The sequence below is a fragment of the Ixodes scapularis genome, unplaced genomic scaffold (assembly GCF_016920785.2).
Source record: "Ixodes scapularis isolate PalLabHiFi unplaced genomic scaffold, ASM1692078v2 PGA_scaffold0__279_contigs__length_252992795, whole genome shotgun sequence".
Classification (NCBI taxonomy): Eukaryota; Metazoa; Arthropoda; class Arachnida; order Ixodida; family Ixodidae; genus Ixodes; species Ixodes scapularis.
In genome coordinates this window covers 108,347,350-108,370,157 of record NW_024609835.1, presented here as the reverse complement: position 1 = coordinate 108,370,157, position 22,808 = coordinate 108,347,350, and the positions used below count along the sequence as shown (strand labels likewise).

At 47.4% G+C, this 22,808-nt stretch overlaps 1 protein-coding gene across 1 annotated transcript in view; it reads right to left on the bottom strand.

Annotated features, from left to right (window-relative positions):
• Window positions 1–6,441: 6,441 nt before the first annotated feature.
• LOC8041079 (1,2-dihydroxy-3-keto-5-methylthiopentene dioxygenase-like) overlaps window positions 6,442–22,808 on the bottom strand; it is a 54,914-nt gene continuing 38,547 nt past the window's right edge. Inside the window, exons 3-4 of the mRNA XM_040218287.3 lie at window positions 16,845–17,018; window positions 6,442–6,510 (exon numbers count right to left, since the gene is read on the bottom strand). Coding sequence (XP_040074221.1) covers window positions 6,442–6,510; window positions 16,845–17,018 — 243 coding nt within the window. The remainder of the gene's footprint in view (window positions 6,511–16,844; window positions 17,019–22,808) is intronic.

The following is a 22,808-nucleotide window of genomic DNA, read 5'->3' as shown; positions in this document are numbered from 1 at the left end:
TGTCCAGAGCTCGGAACATCTGCTCCTCAAAGAAAGATAAAGAAAGCGAAGAACAGGCTGTCATCGCCGACCTCAAAAAGAATGGCTACACCAACAGCTTCATCAGCCGTGTTGCCCGTCGTCTTGGTCGCAGTCTTGAGCACCCACAGAATAGCACGCAGTCCCGCCCTAACATCCGCGTCTGTGTACCTTATATAAAGGGAACTAGCGAAACTCTGGCTTGTACGCTGGCCAAAGAAGGTATTCAGGTGGCTCACAAACCTGTTTCGACACTTGGGCGCCTAATGCCTCGTCCGAAAGACCGTCCAGCGAGAGAAAAAGCACAAGGCATTGTGTACCAGATTCCCTGTTCTGAGTGTTCCGCTTCATACGTCGGCGAAACAAAAAACCTCAAGGAAAGAGTCCGCCAACATAAGAATGACGTATGGAAATTTGATCGAGAGCGTAGCGCTGTTGCGGAACACTGCGAGGACAATGACCACCGCATCGACTTTGAAAATACCCGAATCCTGGATGTAGAAACCAACTGGCGGCAACGACTCTTTATTGAGTCATGGCGCATACAGACCACACCAGGAAATATTAATCGATCCTCCGGCACCTTGCCCTCAGCATACGTCAGTGGACTACGACACTTAGAGAAAACACCAAAGAAACAGGCCCCTACCATAGAGGAAAACGAAGATGCTGATCCTCGTTTGTAAATAACCAACTTCGAAGAAAACGAAGGTACCGCACCTGGTTTGAAAACTAACCATGCACCGTAAAAAAACGAAGATACTGCGCTACATTCACCGCAGAAGAAAAGAAAGAAGCTGCTTCTCCTTTAAAGGGGTACGGAAACCAAATTCTGGAGCTAATTTCTTTGTTTCAACACGACGCAGGTAGCAGCACAACCACAGAAACATAAATATTGCGCTAGAAAACGCAATAAAACATATTTAAAGTGAATTAAACGATAATCAAAAACCACCTGGTAGTTGGTTATGAAGCTTCAATGGAATGTCGTGACGACAACATGCCTCTGAAAGCAGCGCCGCAGCGGTATGTCCGCTCACTGGTATAGATTGCCTAGGCCTGAACGCAATACCGAGGCGTCTTGGTGGAAAGAGCCAAAACGAAGTGAGCCACCTGGGTTTCAGCTCTCGCGCGACGTGCAAACGCGTGCTTCGGTTGTTCTCAGGTTTGGTGCGCGTGCTGGCCCCGCTATATCTACAGCCCTTGGGTACTGCGACAAAGCGAGATTGTAACGCGTTGACGCCTCCAAGTGGCAAAACTCGTCACTACGGTACGCTTGGTCGTCCGAGGCATGATGACGTCAAGACGTCTGCCGGATCTCCCGAGATGCATCGCGCTCCTCCATGGCTGATTTTGAAGCGCTCGCCAAAATCGCGGTATTTAGAGCATAAAATATAGCCATCTGCTCAAAATACGACCGTGCGATTATTCATTACAGGCTTAGCTGATCATATTGAACTCATTTCTTGATGTTTTCTCTATATTTCAAGTTTCGATTCCGTATCCCTTTAAATAGCCCCCCTGAAGAAGGTGCCGAGCCGGCACCGAAACGTTGGGACCCTACGATTTTTTAGGGATTGGTTGGCGTTTGCCCTTTATTCATTTATAACCCAAAGTCGTTTTCTTTTGGCGCCAACTGATGAAGACGAAAAACACGAACCTTTTGTTGTACGACGATGGCGGCATGGTGCGACGATGCAACTTTTTACCTCATCGCGCTCGTGGAGAAATTCCCCGCTCTGTGGGACAATATATAGATGCATGCCCTTTTCGGTTCACTCAAGTCCTCCGCGTCCTCAATTGTCAACGCTAGGGGCACCGCGGCCAAACGTCTCTTTCGTTCAAACTCCATCTTGGCTCCTCACAAATAGCCTCAAAGCAGCTCGCTGCATGCGTTTGGTGGAGCTGTGAGGTCGAGGGTTAGACAGGCCCGTTCGCTCTGTCGTCTGCTCTTTTAATCCGCCGTGCGGATGCTCATTGCAGTCGTGTGGCCCGCGGGCCGCGAATCACGTGATCAATCAGTCCGCGGCCCGGTCCGTCGTGTGGATGCACCTTTAAGGCGAGAGCGTAATGTCATTCATCATCCGCGTGCAGAAAAAAAGAAATAAAAAAAAATTGAATTTTGAGTATCAGATTTACCATCTCAGAATAATTTAAGTCAGCCTTTTTCATACCTTTGCGTCGACCGAGAGGTACGACATGCCCGCTGAACGCTCCTCTCTCCCAGTGTCTGGGGCATGAACGTCCGCCGACCCCAGACGCGTGTTAGGAAATGCTACAGGAGTAAGACAGTAGCCCGTTATCGGCACTCTAACTCGCGTAACACGCGTTTCTATTAAGGTCGGATCACCTCATTTACAGAGAGAGAGGGGTGAGGGAGGGGGGGGGGCGATGCTTAGGTAAGTACGCCTAAGTAATTCACGCGCGAGCGTTCAGCCGAGTCTCAAATTTGCTTGCCCAGTAAGCGCATGTAAATATGAGAACCGGCTAAAGGATAGCCCGTAATTCACTCACTAGCCTTGGCCAATTTCCTGATTTGCTAGCCCAGAAAGCGGAAGAAAATTTGGGAGCCGGCGAAAGGATAGCCAGTGATTCACGCGTTAGCCTTTTAGCCGTGTCTCAGATTTGCTTGCCCGGTAAGCGCAAGCAAATCTGGGAGCCAGCGAAAGGATAGCCCGTGATTCACGCGCTTGTTCTTAGACGTTTTTCATATTGGGTTGCCTGGTAAGCACAAGAAAATATGGGAGCCGGCTAAAGGATACCCCGTGATTCACGCACTATAGCCTTTCGCCGACTCCCAAACTTGCTTACCCGGTAAGCGCAAGAAAATCTGGGAGCCTGCTAAAGGGTAGCCCGTGATTCACGCGCTTGTTCTTAGACATTTCCCATTATGGCTTGCCTGGTAAGCACAAAAAAATATGGGAACTGGCTAAAGGATACTCCGTGATTTACGCACTAGCCTTCAGCAGACTCCCAGATTTTCTAGCGCGGTAAGTGCGAGAAAATCTGGGAGCCTGCTAAATGGTAACGCGTGATTCACGCGCTTCTCTTAACAGTCTCCGAAATTTACTTGCCGAGCAAGCGTAAGAAAATATAGGAGCTGGCTTAAGGATGGCCCGTTATTCACGTGCTAGCATTTAGCGGCTCCCAGATTTGCATACTCGGCGAGCGCAAAAAAAAAAAAACTGGAAGCAGTCTAAGGGTGGCCCGTGCGTGATTCACGCGCAAGCCCTTAGCCGACTCCCAGATTTGCTTGCCCGGTAGGCGCAAGAAAATCTGGGAGCCAGCTAAAGGGTAGCCCACTGTTGACGCGCGCTAGCCTTTAGCTGACTCCCAGATTTGCTTACCCTGCAAGCACACGGAAATCTAGGATTCGGCTAAATAATAGCCCGTGAATAATTGAGTCGCGTTTATCAACACCTCCTAGATAAAAAGGCTGAAATGTTAGCCTTCTTATCTTTGTCACAAGTGTTGCAGGTGGAATTGGTCACAAGTGTTGCGAGAGCGAGACTCGCCTTCGATCAGCGAGAACGCGAGTCACAGACAAACGCAGACGCAGTACTCTTGTCCCAACTGTTCCCAAGATTCGCCCCTTTGAGCGACGTTGAAAATTAAGGCTTGTTATATATACACGTATTCACCTCAAATTATCAAAATAAAAATAAGTCCGACTTCTCTGGAAACTTAATTTCTTCCCTTTGTGTGTTAAATTAAGATTTATGTAAGTGCCTCTCAAATTATCCTCGTTTTTTCTTTTCTTTTTTGTTCTTTTTTTTTGTGATGACTTATTAGTTTCAAACGCTCAAAGGCACCGTTTCTTCATCCAACAACAAAATCTTCTAAGAAATACTTTCTGCGGCGCATGACTAATACACAAAACTTTCCTCTTTCCTGGTGCGTCAACTATACTTCGTTTCAGCTTCGGTCCAGACGCAGCCAAAGCTACAAGCGCGAGCTTCGGGCTTTCAGCATCCCTGCCTAGCACGCGCGCTCGTGCAGTGCAAGCACTGTTCTGGGCCACATGCTCGCGCTCGTAGCATCGGCTGCGTCTGGAACGAAGCTGAAACGAAGTATAGTTTACATAGCTTGCAAGTGTCGCCATTGCTGAGTACTGACAGTTATTTCTACTTACTGGTCGCTTCGAACTACAACTTCTGTGGTGTAAAACGGAAACGGCAAACCGAACGATCGCGGCGCACAAAGTTCTGGCATGGCCGTGAATGACCTCACATGCAAGCTACCGTATTTGCTCGAGTAACAGCCGCACCTATTTATGAACAAGGCCCTTACGTCTGCTTTCCCGCAAAACACATATAGACTCAATCATCGCGTTGAGCATAAATACATAGCGAATAACTAGATCGAGAACACGATTCTCCGTACAAATGCGATCTTCACAAATGTTACCTTCGCGCGAAGACGTTAACTTTGTCCTGTAAACCGCTGGAATCAAGCTGCTGATCGCGGTGATTGGTAACCCGCATGCTCGGCGGAAAAGCAAACCCTCAGGTTTTCTTGGTAAACAGTTCGGCTATTACTCTAGTAAATACGGTATGTATAGACGGTGTCTAAGCCTCGCACCCCTCCTCCCTCTCCACGCAAACCAGACGCTGTGACGTCCATGAAAACGGGCCAATCAGAGTGCCGAAATTGACCTGCCTACTTATACCCCGCGAGATTTTCCGAATGCGCTCACCGGGCACCCCGAGCAGCAGAAGTTCAGTGTAGAATTTGTGAAGACGTTTCTTTCTTTTATTCCGTATACGTAAACCCAATTAACCGCCGCACAGGAATCTTCCACATAAACTACGTCACGAAGTAATGTCCACGCTACCAACATTGCGAGTCATTTAGCCTCTTGGAAATCGTATGGTGTGATAACTGTGGCTTAGCTTAAATGGAAACTGAAGCAGTTATTTGCTTGAGAGAAACACTTAAACGTGTTTATTTGTCCTCCAAGATCACAAATATCGAGATTACTTTTTTTTATTTTTCAATTTGGTGCACGGAGGCTGCAGAAAATGATTTTCAAAAAACCGCTAAAGCCCCTCCTTTCCGGAGCGTTACGTCATATAAGGAGTTTTCGAAATGTCCGCTCTCGCCCATCTTCAGCGCCTATCGAAGATATATGCACGCGCACACTCGCTATTTTCAGAAAGGTCAGAAAAGAACGTCGCGACTGGTGTAAGTGAGGGGGAATATACCTGGCAAGCTTGTATTTACACGCGCTGCCTACACGAGGGACACGCGCTTGGCGGCCGAAATATATTTTTATGACGTAACGTCTGGTTTTTCTGTGTGTTTTCTAGCGTATAGCTACATCTGGGCGGAGAAAACGAACGTGATAATCAGATTCACGGGAAAAGACTTCTCTAAAATTCACCTCTAACTCTTTTTCTTTTTTTTCAAGAACCACTTGAGATTCTTTTTGACTGCACTATACTGTACACGATTTACTAGGTTATTAAAGCACGCGTGAAGCATGGGGATATGTTAAAGATTTTACTCGTACAGTAGGCCTTGTTCCTGATATGCGAGTAATATCTTTAGCACACTTCCTGCTTAAGGCGTGCTTCGTGTCTTCATCAAAGTGACTGAGTTAGGAAGATTTCATTACGCTCAGTAAGTTCCTACTAGAAAGCCTTTTTCACTAATTGAGAAGTTACTTAACATATTTTAATACGTTATCTTGCTAATTAATATGACTTTTGCAACCCCTGACGCGTGCCAAGACTGCCAATGTGTTTCCGCAAATATTTCTTTCTCGGTCGCCCATTCCAAATAATTATCGAAAGCCGTCGCTTAAAGGGCCTCTGACACGCAAAAAAACAATTTTTGTTTTTCATGCTAGGCGTTAAAATGGCACATCAGGATATGAGGACGCGGTAAGCACGAGGAGGGATACAACTCACGTGACTTCCGGCGATGCCTCCCTTCTGACCGCCCCGACACCTTGCGGTATACTGTTACGCCACAGTGCGCTGGCGGGAACATTGGATTAGGCCTCGTATTTCTATTTTTTATTAAAGAAAAACTACGCAACTCTATAGCGAAACAATTTTTTTGTAATGTCCTGATATGCCGATTCAACGGCTAGCAAGAAAGAAAAATTTAGGGGGGAGGGGGCGTGTAAGAGGCCCTTTAAACACCAAGTATAGTGAACGGAATGTTAAATATAAAAATGGCTTAACGCTCACAGTAAGCGTGGAGCACTATTCGTAGAGTAAAAAAAACAGTCCGGGGAATTGCTATAAAATATTATTGTGCAAGGTATGATTCACGTAAACATACGCCTTCAATACGCCGCATGTGCTACACACTGCTTTATTGAACCCGCGCGGTCACGGAATACAGCGGTGGCTCTTCTTCTGTGCAAACCTTCACCAATATGCATTGACTTGCAACGACTTGGAAGGATGGCAGTCAAATTTCTCGGTGCTCTGCAGAGTAGGCCTGTCCGGTCGGATAAACGCGGCTCAAAGCCACCTTGCCCTGTAACAGAGGCATCGTTATCGAGGTCAGGCTAGCCTGGAAGGCAATTGCAAATACCGGACAAAACATTAAAGGGGTCATGAAACGATATCAGGCTGGTATGTTCATAAATTTACAGAGGTGCAGTGATCCTAGTCTGGCCCAAGTATACTAGAACGGACCAGCATGGATTCAAAAGCTTCTTGGTCACGGTGAAATTGCGAGGATAAAAGAGGACTATTTCTTTCAACCATTGCCTTCACGAAGCTCGATGACGTAATGGTGGGATCGAAATCACTCTCCGGACGACAGTCGAGCGCAGCTCATGGATTAGACACGAGAACTGCGTGAGCACTCGACTTCGGTTCGTAACAATCAATGCCTTGGCGGACACTCGAGTAGTGGCTCGTGGCCAACTACTGTGGTGATAAACCGAACTCTAACAATGCCTGGAGCTCCAGCACGCGTCTTCTACTTTTCCGACCACCGCGCGTGGCTATGATTAACTTTGGGGGCATAGGGTAGGCACTTGGCGTCGTGGCCGCTTGTTCGGGCTCCGAGTTGAGGGGATGAACGATGCTCATATTTCTCGAATTTTTTTTTTGCCGACTGCCATTGTTTAGAAAGGGAAACTAAGGCAAGTGTATTCGGTTATTAACGTTAGGGAGTGATTGTGAGTAGTATTTAGCGAAAGTAGAAAAATTGTTTCGTGGCCCCTTTAGTTTCATTACCTTACGTAACATTCGACCCTAATGTGCGAGTCAGATGAAACGGCAAGGACAATAAAGTGGTTTTATCCCGCCCAAACAGCTTCTTTTTAAAAGCGCCCAATCTACTGCCGCTCCAATTCCTCGAGTCCGCCATCACTTGATGACATGCTCAGCAGCGGATGGAGCCCACTTTAAATAAACCGCAAAAAATAAATTTTGTGTTCTAACATTGTAATTTAGCGCGAAGGTGCGGCTGGGTGGTGCATTTGTCTTTTGGAACTATCAAAAATCAAACTTTTTTCATCGAGAGTTACAATTATAAAACAAAAATGTTTTACGACTCAGTACGCATTTAGGCCTTCGTGGGGCCAATCTCAAAAGAAACATTGTTGTACAAGTTTCAGAGGTTTGTTTCGCCAAAGAAAGCAAAGAGAGTAAAGACAATAATACTGATCTAGGCCCGTTCCCTGTTTTGCCAAATAAAAAACAAGCTTCAGTGGCCCACAGGAGCGCCTTTTTTTTTTTTTCTTAGCAAAAATGCCTAAAGAACCGACGTACGCTTCTCGCTTTCCACTTTTGTCCGCCTCCACCTTTCCTATATCCTCTCCACTTTTTTTAGCTTGTCCCAACTTGGATTCCCTCGCAGCTTAGGAGAGAGTGAGCGCTGAGGCGATTATATTCCTTGCAGAAGACTGAGGTTGTACGTCTGCCTTTAACAGCATGATGAGTCATACGAAATTTTGTTTTTTAATTTTGTAGTAATTTTGGGTTGAGGCAACTATGCTCTTTAACATTTTCAAAACATATTGCACCACTCAGCCGTATTCTTCAATTCTATATATATATATATATATAATCGGGCCCAATTTGCTTTGTAGCTACAATGCAGGCCACTTCACCTATGTATTTAGCTGAAAAGTTTACTTTTAGTCGTCTCTTATCTGGCATTTGTTGTAGATACCATAAATATATAAAGCATTGAAAGACAACAAATAATTGGCGACCTTCCTCTTCATAGAGGAAGATCCCTAAAACACGTCAGGCCGTTACTTTTGTATTAAACCTTTCGAGCCACAAAGATCACGTCCATCAGAAACGTCTAAGTGGACACGAAGGAAAATGTGAGAAAAAGTTGAAGATAGGTTATGTCCTACGTAGGCTGACGAGCGTCTTGTTTGAGTTGAGGAGCACAGAAAGAATGAGCCAAAGGTAAAACGAGGTACAATTTCTTATAAAAAATTGTACATAGGTCGTCACTTGTCCCACCTATGTCTTCTTATTTGGTAATATTCAATTTAGGCATACTTCGACAGACCTTCCACTTAAAGCTGGCAAAGGTATTGAACCGGACATAGTGAGAGTCCGGCGATGTGCATCACCACACTGATTGGTCACGCACGCCAATAGATGCGGTAGCAATTTTCGCGCGCCGAAGACACGGCGTTTCGTTTTAGTTTACCGGCATGTTGCGCTGATCTGCGGTCATTCGTTTTGTTTTAGCGCTTGCAAGTGTCTTACTTTGTTCCGTCTACCACGAGTGGAGTCTACGCGGACACTCGGGGTCCCGGAGTGCTGTTGTCAACGGCTGGCACGCCATTTCGTAAACTGGGCCGCGTCTCGAGCTCGAACGACTTCGTCGAAAACCTTGGGTCAGGTTCCAGTGGTTCGTGATATTGGCTGGAGAGGCACCGGGCGCAACTGGAGTATATGCGCCGACGTGGACTCGGCATCGTTGGATTCTCCGCGAATCGGGTTCCCAGGACGCCCAAATGTGTCTGGCGCGCTTTTCGTTTGGTTTGAGGCTTCTGTCTACGCTCTGTGGAGAGAGTGTTTGCTGTTAAAGGGATACTACAACGAAATTTCGGCGCTCATTTTTTGGTCTATAGACGCTTTACACACGCGCCAGATTGAGCCGCCATAGCCGCCCTTTTCTTGTCTTACCGAGATGCCGAGCCACTGAAGCGGGCGTTGACGGGTCTTCACAAGGGCCTATGCTGGGCACAAGAACACAGTAGCATCTTAAATGGCAATAACCTGTCCTGCTGCGGTAATGATGAAGTGAAGCGAACGGAATAAGAGGAAACAAAAACTGAAGGTCAGTTATGGCGGCGCCCATGAACAGCTGCTGTAAAGCGTCTATATGTGTTCAAAAAAGCACCATCAAATCGAACATACCAATATCTTCTTAAAAAAGTCACGAAAAAGAATCTTAAAAAGAATTAAACGATTAGCAAAGAGCACTTGGTGGATGTCGCTAACGCCTCGCTTCTAATACCCATCTAGGAACCTTGGCAGCTAGTGACGGAGGTTGTCTCACCTCCGGCCACGACGAGAGAAGAGGGGCAGGAGGAACTCCCCTCTTCCCGAGAATGCCTTTTGTGTGTCACAGAAGTCTCTATTGTCCCCCTACAAGATTATAGAAGATTAACTCGTCACTCAAAATTCGTACAAAAGCAGCCGCTTCGGCGGCTGGAACGACAAGGCCATCCTCTCGACGTCAGCCTCGCCGTAGCTTTGCTCGTCTTGAGACGACGTACGTCACGATTGCGTTGGATGTCACGTGCTCTAAGCTGGGCCTTCTCCGAGCGCTTGCCAGAGTGGGCCGTTTATTACGAAAAATACAGCCACCAGACTCAAAATACAAACGTGCGATTGTCTTTTACGGATATTGTGGATCATATTCAACCTATTTTTGAACACGGCGGGAATATTTCAAATTTCGTTGAAGTATCCCTTTAAAGGCACGTTTAGACAATTCTCGCCGACACCGAGAATGAGTATATCTTCCCTGTAATATAAACATATCGGTGTTTAGATTCTCAACAGTACGGCTCGATCTTAATGCCCCCTCGGCGACGAAGCGATGATCTCTCGTTCGATTGGTCAAGAGTGCGTTGGTGTACCTAATCGGATTCGGACTAAACCTTCATTGAACAGGGCAGGTCCTGGCGCACTGTCTTAACCCCTGACCGAGCGTGTGAGCCTCGAGTTCGAACGAAATTGCGAGGCCCCACTGTTCTCCTCCCACGGTGCGCCGCGTTACCTGCCGAACGCGGCAGCCCTTGTTCGCCGGCTACTTAGCCACCGTCCTCACCGTGCGCGGTAGGACACTTGACCTTGTGTCTCAGAATCGTAAGCCTGTGAGGCCAGTTATTCCCAGTCGCTTCTTTGTATTGTGTAATCCGGGAAAGTCCAAGTAATTTTTTGTTATTTTAATCAAACACTAAACTTCTTGGTTGTCGCACTCCCAAATCCTCCCCCCTCCAGCAACCAGCATCGTCCCACGGTCCCCCGGTCCCCGACAGTAGACACCCCCAGGATTCCCTTCGAGGTCCGGGACAACAAATTTGTAACTATCCTCTTTAGACATTTTAGACAGACCTTCAACTAAAAGTTGGCAAAGTTTTTGAACCGGACATGGTGAGAGTCAGTGTTGCGGAGTCGCCACTCCGGAGTTGGAATGATTCCGGAATCATTCCAACTCCAGAACATGTGTGGCAGTTTGACATGTGTGGCAGCTTTCATATGTGTGGCAGTTTGAGACGCTCAAGTTTGTACTACCCAAAACAACTACTAAGGAGTCCTTTTTCGCAGCGTCCCCTGGGCAACGCAGGAGGCCGATATCCAGAAAAGCGACGGGCCGCCGCCATGTCTCTGCTCGTGCAGAAAAGCGCGTTCAAGTGCAAGCCTGCCAAACTATGTACACACGCAAGATGCACGTGCTTGCACGCATAGGGCATCACTCAGTCTCCATCTTGACGTCACGGAGCTGCGGCGGCGCTGCAATCGCGCAGGAGCCGGGTGCACGGTGTGGGCAGAAGGGCGCACGTTTTGCTTAGGAGGTGTCATAGCATTCCAGCATGCCGTAGAACTGTGTAGCCGTTAACTGCACCGGAAGGTACAGCAAAAGTATGGGAGTGAGTTCCCACAAGTTCCCGGCGGACTCTCAAAGGCGCAGAAGATCGACAATATCCGCGGATCGAAAAGAATGGTCGCCTCGCGCGGACGACCGTTTGTGCGGCAAGCACTTGCTGATGGCAAGTGTGGCTTCCATTTCAATATCCGTCCCGAGGCTTGCTGATGGCCAGGAAAACCATCGTCTGATCGAGACCACACAGATTTTGTTACCACGGTGTTGGCGCACAAAGCACCGACCAAGCGCTTGTCGGTGGTTTGCTACGCCCGTGCTACCAAGCGGAAGGAAATCGGCGGCCGAATGGACAAAGCATTAAGGATTGTCGTGCTTTGTGGTCATGAGGGCAAAAAAAAATATTATACCTTGACTCGAAGAACGCTGTATGTATTTAATCAATTAATAAATACACTTCAGCAGACCCACAGTTTGCTGATCCCGCCGGAAGCGCGGAAACCGTCTCGAAGTAATCGTAGGTCTCCAGAGACTTTTAAGCCTGCGCCGTGTCGGCTGTGAACTGGCTTGGTGAAAAAACTAAATAAACGACGACTTGAGCCATCGACGTCGGTGACAGCAACTTGACGTGGGAACTCCAGCAGGCCTTGTTTACGGCGCACAAATCGTCGAAGGCAACGCCCTCCACGCACAGTTTGTCTCAATACCGCTGCCGTTCAAGCTCGGGTAGCGAGCTCGAAGATTCGGGCATATCATACGACTTACGTTGGCAGGAAATACGACGCACAAATGAAGCTAGAAGCCTCTCTACAACGTCAACAGCTAGCGCACGCAACACAACGCAATGGCGAAAACACGGAGAGCCTGGGCGCTTCTGTCCACATGGCGTCTGCGCATCTGCAGCCTTCCGGCCGTGTTGGTAAACAGAGCCGCGCCGCGTGTCGGTCTTTATCTGCCAAGCAAATGGTGCACGGCACGCGCCGGACACCGGGCGCAGGTGATATAGAGTTTTGCAGCATAACTGCAAGATTTTCTTGCCGTCTGGAGAATGGGTCTGAATAAACCCACCTAAAATAATCGAAGCCTGCGCATTAGAATTTTGATGGCCGCACAGTGAGATCGAGCCCAGACACAGCTTGAACATTAGCGCAGCGTCGACGCTCGGATGGAAGTCGTGTCTAGTCAACGCGTCGGGCTCGGGCCCATTTGGTGAGTTGGCCCCAGGCGAGTATGGGGACATAATGTCGAAGAAGGTGAAATTGTTCACAGGCCTGACTAAGACGATGAGACGATGCGTGTATGACGTAGTGATGCCGTGACAACGCCCTATGCCTCAACGCCGCGTAGCTCCCTTTCACTTTCGATGAGACGACGTAGTAATGCCGTGACAACGCGCCATGCTCAACGCCGCGCGCCTCCCCTTCACTTTCGATGAAACGACGTAGTAATGCCGTGACAACGCGCCATGCCTCAATGCCGCGCGCCTCCCTTTCACTTTCAAAACCGATGCAGCGAGCAAGCGCAGCGAGCTATCCGAGCAGAGTGACCCAGTGTTCAAAACCAGATTGCTTTCCATGTCATTTAAGAAAAGTGAAGAGTGCACGTGTACAATTTCGAACCGCGCTCAAGCTGCGCGAGTGCACGGACGCAAAATCTTTGGCCACATATCTTTTAGTATTTAGATGATTGCAAGCAGGGCCGCCGCCATGCCTCTGCGCGTGTGGGCAAGCACAAGCGATAGCGAGCCTCTCAGGGCCATGTTCGCGTATCATGTGTCTATGTATCGTTGCACCTGTTCCCCAATATTGTTGTGGACGCCGCTATCTTGGAGCGTGTACAGAATAGACGCAACTGCCAATCGTCATGATTCAGAAGTGAGACTTCCTCAGCGTTAGATTCGGCGCTATAGGAAGCTGATATAATATTGCTTTTCTCTGTCGCGAACTGCTAAAACGTTTGTGGAAGACGGAAGAGCGTTTCTTGTAATTTCAGATAGCTGACTACCTTGATTTTAAGTCAAAAGATGCGTAAGCGTCGTTACTCTGAAGCGTAGCTTGTTTGGTAGCAGTAGGCAAAATTGGTGCCACTAAATATGCTACGCTTCTGAGTAACGGCACTTACCCATCTTGGTGCTTCAAATCATGGTTGCCAGTTATTTGAAGCTTTATTTGAAATCAAGTTAAACGCTTTTCCGCCCTCCTCAAATGTTTATGCAGTACCGATAGAACAAAGCTATATCACATGAGCTTCGTAACACCGAATCTAATTCTGAGAAAGTCGCACTTTGAATCATGACTATCGGCAGTTGCGTCTGCTCTGCGCAAGCACCAAGGTGGCGGCACCCCCAATAATATAAAAAAACAGAGTTCGGATAGCCTAAGCATAGCTCATTTATACCCTTGTTACACGGACACACTTAACTGCAGCAACGCTAAGCCTCAGTTAGCGCACAACCCTTGCCGACAACATTCTGCGGCTACGCCCCCAAAGCTATAGCGAACGTGCGCTTGAGCATTTTGATCATCCATCGAAGCAGTGCACGCGCGCTCTTCAGTTTTTATGGAATAGCTGTCCGAGAGTATAGTGCAGTATCTGTGGTGTCGCGTAACAGCAGTTAAGCTGAGTTAACCGCGGTTAAGTGTGCCCATGTAATACCCCTGTTACACGGGCACACTTAACCGAGGTTAACTCAGCTCAACTACTGTTGCGCGGCACCACAGATACCGCGCTATACTCTCGGACAGCTACTCCATAAAAACTGAAGAGCGCGCGTGCACTGCTTCGATAGATGCTCAACATGCTCAAGGGCACGTTCGCCCATAGCTTTGACTACATAGACGCAGAATGTTGTCGGCAAATATTGTGCGCTAACTGTGACTTAGCGTAACTGCAGTTAAGTGTGCCCGTGGAACAAGGCTATTACAGGGGTATTAGTGGCTCTATACACTGTTCCACCTTGTGTTGTACCGCAGGAAAGGCTACAAGCGCGAGCTCCTTGCTCTAGGACATATCTCGGCGGTACAAGCTCTCGTGCACCAAGGGCAGCTGCCAACGCTATGAGCTCGCGCTTCTAGCCTTCGCTGCGGTACAACATAAAGTGAAACGGAGTATAGGCAAAACCGACCTCGGCGGTGTCAAGGAAAGGACCCGTGCCACGAGTCACCGTTCGTGCAGGCTCGCGAAAACAGAAACAACAACAAATTCTCTGGTTTGGGCCATTTAGGGGCATTTGGTGCTTGTGTCGCCATCTTGTTGAACCCATTGAAAATAAACCTAGCGAAAACTTCCCCGTCAAATTTATTTTAAATACGCAAATACCAAGACATTGAGGCTTCCCATCAGTATCTTAAAGGGGCCCTCCGGAGCGTTCTGCGATGGTCTATTTATGGCGATAACTCAATATACAAGCCCTAAGGATCCTAAAATAAAAAAAATTATGGTCAGGCGAAGCGAATTTCCCTATTAAAATTGCTATCAAAGTCCCCGGCACGCCCCCCTTTCTGAGATGACTCCGGAAAACGGGAGGGGCATCTTTTTACGCGTCAGCCAATAGCAAGCGAAGGAATCCGGCGTCACTGCGTGTCACCAACGCGGCCGACCGCCGACCCGCGGAGGAATCTCTCCGGACTTTGTGCTCGGCAGTCGTCGTTCGTCGCAACGCACCGTCGTGCTGCTACTGCAATACGCAGTCGCATTCCACAGATGACAAGAAAAAGTTTGACTCGTTGACGTGGAAGGATCGCAAAGCTGGCTTCGGAGTCGGGATCCACGGGAAGAAGGAACACGTGTCCCACAAACGCACGCCTGCAGACGCCCCGGGAAGCAGACGAGCCGACGCGCCGACGTATCACCCCCTAGAACAAGCTTGCGGGGAGAAAACATAGTTCGCTGGTTTTGGAGCGATAATTGCGGACTATGTTTCCCGCACCACAATCAGTTAACGTTTTTCTCAAACTCTAATGTACAACAAGCTTAAAAAGTGTTGCAAGAATAACGCTCGCATTCACCGCGAGATGCAGCATTTCCATTGGTCAAGTTTTAGCGATGGGCAGGGAATGGGGGATTGTCTTCCAAGACAAAATAGTCCCGATATATTTCTTCTGCCATCTGCTTAATAAACGGTTTTGTGATGTAAAACTTTGCACATGTATTAACTTGCACCTACTACGCAATATAACAACATAAACAGACGATCGCAGAAAGCTCCGGAGGGCCCCTTTAAGATTAGGATAGGAGACACTGCTAGTATGTACTACCCTTTGTTTTCTCACATTTATCATCTAAGTAAATTTAATTTCAAAATTGCCTCACAATGCGCATTTGCCTCGCAATGCGCATTTGCCGTCACAATGCTACATTGCCCATTGAGTGACGAGCGGGTGAATCCACCTTAAAGGTGCCTTGAGAAGGTTTCTGAGATCGCTTAACATAGTGATAACTCACTTCGCGCTCTCTAAGCACCCAAAAAATTCATAAGTCATAATGATGCAAGCCCCATTTCTCTATTAAATAAAAAATTGAAGATATATCCCACCGAGGTCATCTCCAGCGATGGGAGGAGCATTGTTTCGGCAGTCAGAACGATGACCATTGAAAACGCGAATTTTGTTGAGATTGCAAACGCTGTTATTAAGAGATGCGTATGCTTTTGTAGATGATAAACGCAAAGAAGAATAGTCGAAAAATGTTATTTTTCGCGGAGAGGGGGCGTTATACTGACATAATCGTCTCAAAAGCAGCGCACTGTTGTTGTTGTTGTTGTGGCTTTTGTTGTGGTTGTTGTTGTTGTTGTTGTTGTTGTTGCGGTTGTTGTTGTTGTTGTTGTTGTTGTGGTTGTGATTGTGGTTGTTGTTGTGGTTGTGATTGCGGTTGTTGTGATTGTGGTTGTGATTGTTGTAGTGGTTGTGGTTGTTGTAGTTGGGGTTGTTGTGGTTGCGGCTGTTGTTGTTGTTACGATTGTTGTTGTTGTTGTTGTGGTTGTTGTTGTGGTTGTGATTGCGGTTGTGTTTGTGGTTGTTGTGGTTGTGGTTGTGTTTGTGTGGTTGTTGTTGTTGTGGTTGTTGTCGTCGTGGTTGTTGTTGTTGTGGTTGTCGTTGTGGTTGTTGTTGCGGTTGTTGTTGCTCTGGTTGTTGTTGTTGTATTTTCTGTCTTTCGTGGAAGTGATCTGTCCGGTCGTCAACTCTCGAAAGCTTGCTCGCTGGATTGAGTCGTAGTCTGGGCTACATGGGCAACGAGCCACGCGCATTAGAGATATCACTCTGCAGTCCCAGCGATTGGAGGTGGGAGGCTCCTTTGCTTCCTACTGGCTGACAGTGGTCCTGGTTTCGGAACGTGCTCCTCCCATCGCCGCAGATAACCTCCGTGTGTTGCGATCTTTGATTGCTTTCAATAGGGAAATCGGCCCCGTATCGTCATGATTTAAAAATTTTTAGGATGCTTAGGGCCAGCACAGTGAGTTATCGCCATATTTATGCGATCTAGAAAACCTTCTCAAGGCACCTTTAAAGGTTCATGTACGTGTGGTTTGTCAGATGGTAAAAAAGTCCTGAGGCCTTGATCTGGACACTTGGCGAGAAAGTCGGTGAGAAATCCGGTGGCTATGGTTGGCCGGCGCCAAGGTCAAGAGCTGCCTTGGCCAATCACAGCCCCGAAATTTCTTGCCGACTTTTTCGCCATGTGTCCAGATTAGGGCCCCTGGCGTCGCGGCGACATGGCGAAGACATCGCGGCGCTCAGCACAGCTTTTTCGGGAACTCGTTGGCAGATGATATCACTTACATTGATCATAAAGCGGTGGTAGGCGTTAGGCGGCAGCACGAGGATATCGCCTTCGTTGAACTGGATGCGAACCCACTTGTCCTGGTAGTCCCGGATGTCGAAAAACGCCGTGCCTTCGGACATGAAGCGGACCTCCTCCTCCGGGTGGCGGTGCTCCTTAATAGGCTTCCCGACCTGCCGGGGATTAGGACATGGCATAAAACGTAAGCGTAGCATTTATAGGGAAGGCTACTAGGGCTTTCCCTATAAATATGGTCGGTGGTGACTTCACGCTGCTGACGTCACGGTTGTCACGCGGCGTCGTCAGCGTTTTAAAAGGTTCGCCGTGACGCCATCACGTGAGCACCGTGATGACGTCACGGTGTTCACGTGACGTCATTAGCGTGATGTTCATCACGTGACATCATGAAATCACGTGACACTGGTTTCCTAATGTCAGGTGACACCAAATTGTGATGTGGCACTCGTGAGGTGAACAAATTCACCCCCTAGCGTCCGCAGTGTCTCCTTGATATAGTGTAGGGAACTTTGCGAGATCATAGTATATATTTGAATTGTACTATGCATCGCAGCAAGCTATGCATCCCTCTGGACGGTTATCATTTGAGCCCAATCTCGTTCCGACCTTCTCGTTTGGACTTTCTCAAAAGGACCATTCTCAAAACGTCCTTCCCGGTTGGGCCCGCCGCATTTGGTACGTACGTTCTCGTTACATCTTTAGCATTTCATTCTCCAAGAAAGAAGCAAATGGGTACACTTCGAGGGGCCGGCGTTATGGCTTGGTCTCTGCGTATCCCCGAAAAAGCTTTGTCAAGTCCGCCCACCCGCTTGCCAACTCGTCTACAAGCACGCGCTTACATACACACGCGCACGTACTTTGGTTTTGCGGTTTGGCTAATGGTTCCTGGAATAGGTCTGTTCTACTCTTAAAAGATGCAACGTAGGTCAGGGCAGCGAAGGCCGGAACCCGCTCGTTAGCTTGTCCGGAAGTCGTCTCATACGATGGGTCATAAGCAGGTCATAACACACCGTACGGCTCCTTTGTGTCAAAGAAGGGCTTGGTACTCCCCCTTTTCCCTCGCCGCGGGAAGGTGCACTCGAAGTAGTTCCCCTCCACTCCAGACTGAGAACGGACTGAGAACGAACGTAGGTCGTGCCATGCGCTCGCACTGCGAACAGGACCAAATGCGAAAAAGACGGCTTTTATGTTTCCAGAAGGTTCGAACGAGGAGGTCCAAACGAGAATGGGACGAAATGAGAAAGGGCGTAATGTGAATGGGACGTTTTGAGATACATTCACCCCAGCAATCCCAAACTCCGTGACAATTTTACGCTAGCGGTTGGGATAGAACGCGAACGTTTGAGAACATGACGTCACCTGGGTCAAAAAATAATGTAGAAAAACTTAATTTTTGATGAGCCGGCGACAATTTAAGCCTATAATGTTATGTGGCACCAAACTAAACAATTAGACACGTTTACAACTTTTTGTAACGCCGAATTAGACCGCAACTCTTGAGGAGGAGGAGGGGAGGGCCAGGAGGGGAGGGTATGCCCCTCTGCTTCCCCGCTAAATTTAGCGGGGGAAATTTGCCGTTAAATTTAGTGGGAATTTTGGCAATGTTAGATGCATGTGACATCACGTGACGCCATACGTCACGTGTTTCCTATAATGACGTCACACGTGACGTGACGTGACGTGACTTGTGACGTCAGGAGGGTAACTGCTCAGACTGCGCCCGCAAAACACAGCGTTTTTGTAGGCAACAGCGGAAGCTCTGACGCAACATCATGCAAAGAAAGCCACTAAGAGCCACGACGTCAACACTTGACTGCTGTTTCAGTAAAATAACTTCGTTCTAAGAAAGACAAGATTCGCGGCGTTGGGGGAAGCTCAATTCCTCAATGATGATCTGCGTTGTATAGTTTGTAAGCACCAACAGCCATGTTGATCAAAACGGGGAATAAGTCAATGTCCGCGACTCTGACGTTACCATGCCAATTATGTGACGTGACAATGCGACCAGCCACGAGTACCTGCGAAATTCGGAAATTCGTTTATAATTGATTTCACAAATATTGGGGCGCCTTTTCATAAAATGAACACTGCGTCTTTCGATATTTAGGCCCTCTCTACATGACCAGAGCGAAAACTTGGTAACTTCTGGAAACCACCGGACAATCTTTTTAAAGCTCTTTAGGTTGGGCACTGCCATCTGGTGTGTGCACGTCGTCTGATAGTCCAGATTTGCTAAGGTGGGCAGACAAGTGTCATATTTCTGCAACAAAGCCTTTTCCCGCCATGGTAGGTGTAGTGCCACTAAATAAGCTACGCTTCAGAGTAACGACACTTGGCCATATTGTGGCTTAATATCATGGTTGTAAGTTATCTTAGGGTTTATCTAAAATCACAGGAAACGTTTTTCCGTCCTCAACAAATTATTATACAGTTCGCGATAGAGAAAAGCAATATTGCGTGAGCTTCCAACAGCGAATCTAATGCTGAAGAAGTCGCACTTTTGAATCGTGACGATCAACAGCTCCGTCTGCTCTGCGCAAGCACCAAAATGGCGGCGCCCACAACAATGTCGGGGAACAGGGTGCCGATACTCTAAGCGCAGCTCATTTAGTGACTCTAGGTAGGGGGATCGGTGGCCGAATGGGCTAGCGCAGACAAGCTCGGAGCACGTGGAGCGAAAACTCGGGCTGCAGAACCCAGGGAGCCTGGGTGTAATCTTTACCTGAAAAAGACGCGAGGAGTTGGTGGCGAGCGGACGTGTCTGTGAAGCGCTCTTCCATTCACCCTGCCCGCATTTATTTTTTTCTCTTCGAATACTTCGTCTTGCCCAAGCTAAGCGACGTACAGAACACCAAGGTTGTGCGGCTCGCAAGTTAGCGGGGCCGACCTTCTACAACTTCGGACCGGGGACAGCAGAGAACGCCAGCTACGCAGACGATGGCTACGCCAATTAAGTACAGCACAAGCACGATCCAGGCAGCAGAATACAAGGTCACGGCACCGGACGGCAACCCAGCCATGGCACTAGGATCGCCACACAACGAACCCGCTGCTAGCGACGAGAGATCTATTGGCACCGTGCCAGCAACGTAAGTAGTGCAGTCGCAAGAAAATCAAGGGATGTCTACAGCTTCGGCGAATGACATTCCTGCTCAAACCCAGACTTGTACGTAATCCGTTACAAGTAACGAAATTACTTATAATCCCTTACATTTATCAGTGATTTTGTAACGGAATAATTACATATTTTCTTGAGTATTTTTAAAGTAAATCCCTTACATTTTTGACGTAACGGATTCCTTCTAATCCGTTACATTTTTTTGTCAGAACCAACCCTCCCCCCCGCCCCCAATCTAAACAAAAGTTTTTTTCTTTTTATTTTTTTTTAAATTTTTTTAAAGTCGAGCGCAGTGACACTGTCACGCCAATTGACCAGCGCAAAGGGACGCTTGGCACTCTTCCGTTCCGCAAAACCTTTTTTTGCAACACCAAGCCCCTGAATCTATTATGTTTTTAGACCCTAACATGTCAATGTTAGGGTCAATTACCAAAAATAATTCACAAAAAAAGGGGGGGGGGGGGGGCAAGTTACTTGCGCTTTTTTTTTTAGTCCCTTTGTTTTTTCTTTGCGACCGAAGACGAGGAGAGGTGGATACCAAGTGATTGTGCGCCTCTTTGAGAAGCTCGAGGCGGTAAGTGCTTTGAAAAGAATTAACGATGTCCTTCTCGGATATCGTGACTACGACCATTTTCATAACGTCACAACAGGAGACAACGCTCAGTCTACCCTACCCTTTTTGTGAGTCAGCTTTTTGCAAGCATTTAGAAAATGGTAATAGTCTTCCTTTTTTCTCCTTCCTGTTTTGCCCCAGCAGCACGCATCTTATCTCAAGCAGATATTTTTACAATTAAAACGTAATGGTGGCTGACGTAGGCTTGATATTCTGGGCTTGAGGAAAGAGTGAAATTCGTGAGTGGGGCCATGGCGCGGCTTACTTAGTACTCCACACTTTGCTGCCCGTGGCATCAGTGGACGTCTATCTGGAGAACACCGAAGTAAACTGCAGTCGCTTCGTGCTCTGTGCGTTTTTGAACGGCACCAAGAAAGGTACACACGGCGAACGTGCGTTTACATTTCCCTGTTTTAACCGATGTTCTGATTAATTATTGTTATGAGTGTCCTTCTTTTTCTTTTATTACTTATATTTATATACTGGAAACATTTTTTTATTCACCAACCTCTCAGGTGAGGCTCGAGCTGTTCAGAACCAAAGAAAGAAGAGTGTCGAGCCAAACCTTATTTATTATTTAATTATCACCTTACTGTTACAACTGTGTTTTGCTATTGATGACTTCTACAGCTTCGTGATTTAGAGAATGAAGAATTTTAGTAGATCGGACCGATGACTCCGATAACAATATCCGATACTTCGCCGCCGTCTTATCGTATGCATGATATCGTTATCGGGTACCGTTATCGCGGGTATCGGAGGTATCGGAAGGATCTGCTAAAACTCTCGAATAGCAGGCAACGGCTGCAACGACGAAGCTTTGCCCTTCATTCGACGTAAATAGTACTTCCCCATGCTTCGCTGAAAAAGCTCAATACAGAGCATGAAGCATTCGTGAGGAACAATATGGCACTCCTATCCAGTGCCTCAGCTCAAATGGTGTTCAGCGTAGCAGTCGACATATGAGTAAGATATAATGCAAAATGTCTGACGAGACATTCGAGAGCCAGCTGTTGCTCAAAATACTCAAGGTCATTAAATGGAACAGGTGGCAATTAAGAATAAGAACTTGAATGACCCTCTTCCCTTTGTTTCTTACTTGAGGACAATAATGTTAAAAGTAAAGCCACGAAAGTAGCGGATTACTTTTTGGGGTAACGGTCAGTTACTTTCATGGGAGGGTAATTGTAATAGTAATAAATTACAATTTAGCCTTGCGTAATTGTAAATGTTATTCCTTACTATTTTTCAGTAACGTGTACAAGTCTGCTCAAACCTGCCTGGAGCAAATCAACACCTGCAGCAACGTCGTTGTATATAAAGTAAGTAACATTTATTTGAAAATTTGCCTCGAGAACAAGGGCGCCATCTCGAACTTCATCACAATGAAAGAACATTTCGATTACTTTATTCGAAACAAAGAACTTCAGTGTATGATGAAACGATTCCGGGAAACAGATTCGGAATCCTTCGAAGCTTTCACAGTAGAACAGAACCGTAAGAAAAAGCAACCTTGCGGAGTCAGCGCGATGAGAGAAGCGGAAAACGAGCCCGTAGCCACCTCTTCAGAGGAAATCGAGATGGTAGAGAACCACCACACCGCAGATGGTTTGGCAGATTTCAAAATGGTGACATACAAAAAAACCGAAGGCTAAACAACCAAGGACTGCCACCAAAGTACTAGCACAAAAGAACTCAACTAACAAATGTTCTAATAAAAAAAAGGCAAGTCAACTACTTCTGCCACCGTCAAGAAAATGTCGGTGCAAGAATCCCAGGAAGTGCACAAGCATTCAACAGAAAGAGGAGCAGCGGTGCCCGCAGCCGGTGGCAAGCCAAAGATTCAGGCAGTTGTTTTCAGCCCAACTTGCAAAAGAAACGTGATGGAATTCACCCCTAGGCGAATCAAGTCCGCCGCTGCAGAAGCGGGAATTATAACATCTGGAAACTTTTTCGCTCAAGTACAACCGAAAAGCGAACGCGATCACTGCAATTACAAAAGACCCAACCACCGCAGACAAGTTCATTTAATTCAAGGAAATTTCCGCCTCTGACGGAGCTATGGGATTCCAGGCTGTGAGAGGAACAAAATTCCAACCAATGCAAGGGCATTGTATACTTCAAGAACATCCAGGGGAAAACAGACGAGGAGGTGTCCTGCCGAACACACAAGATTATTCAAGCCCATGTCTTTGGCCCGAAGATATTCACTGT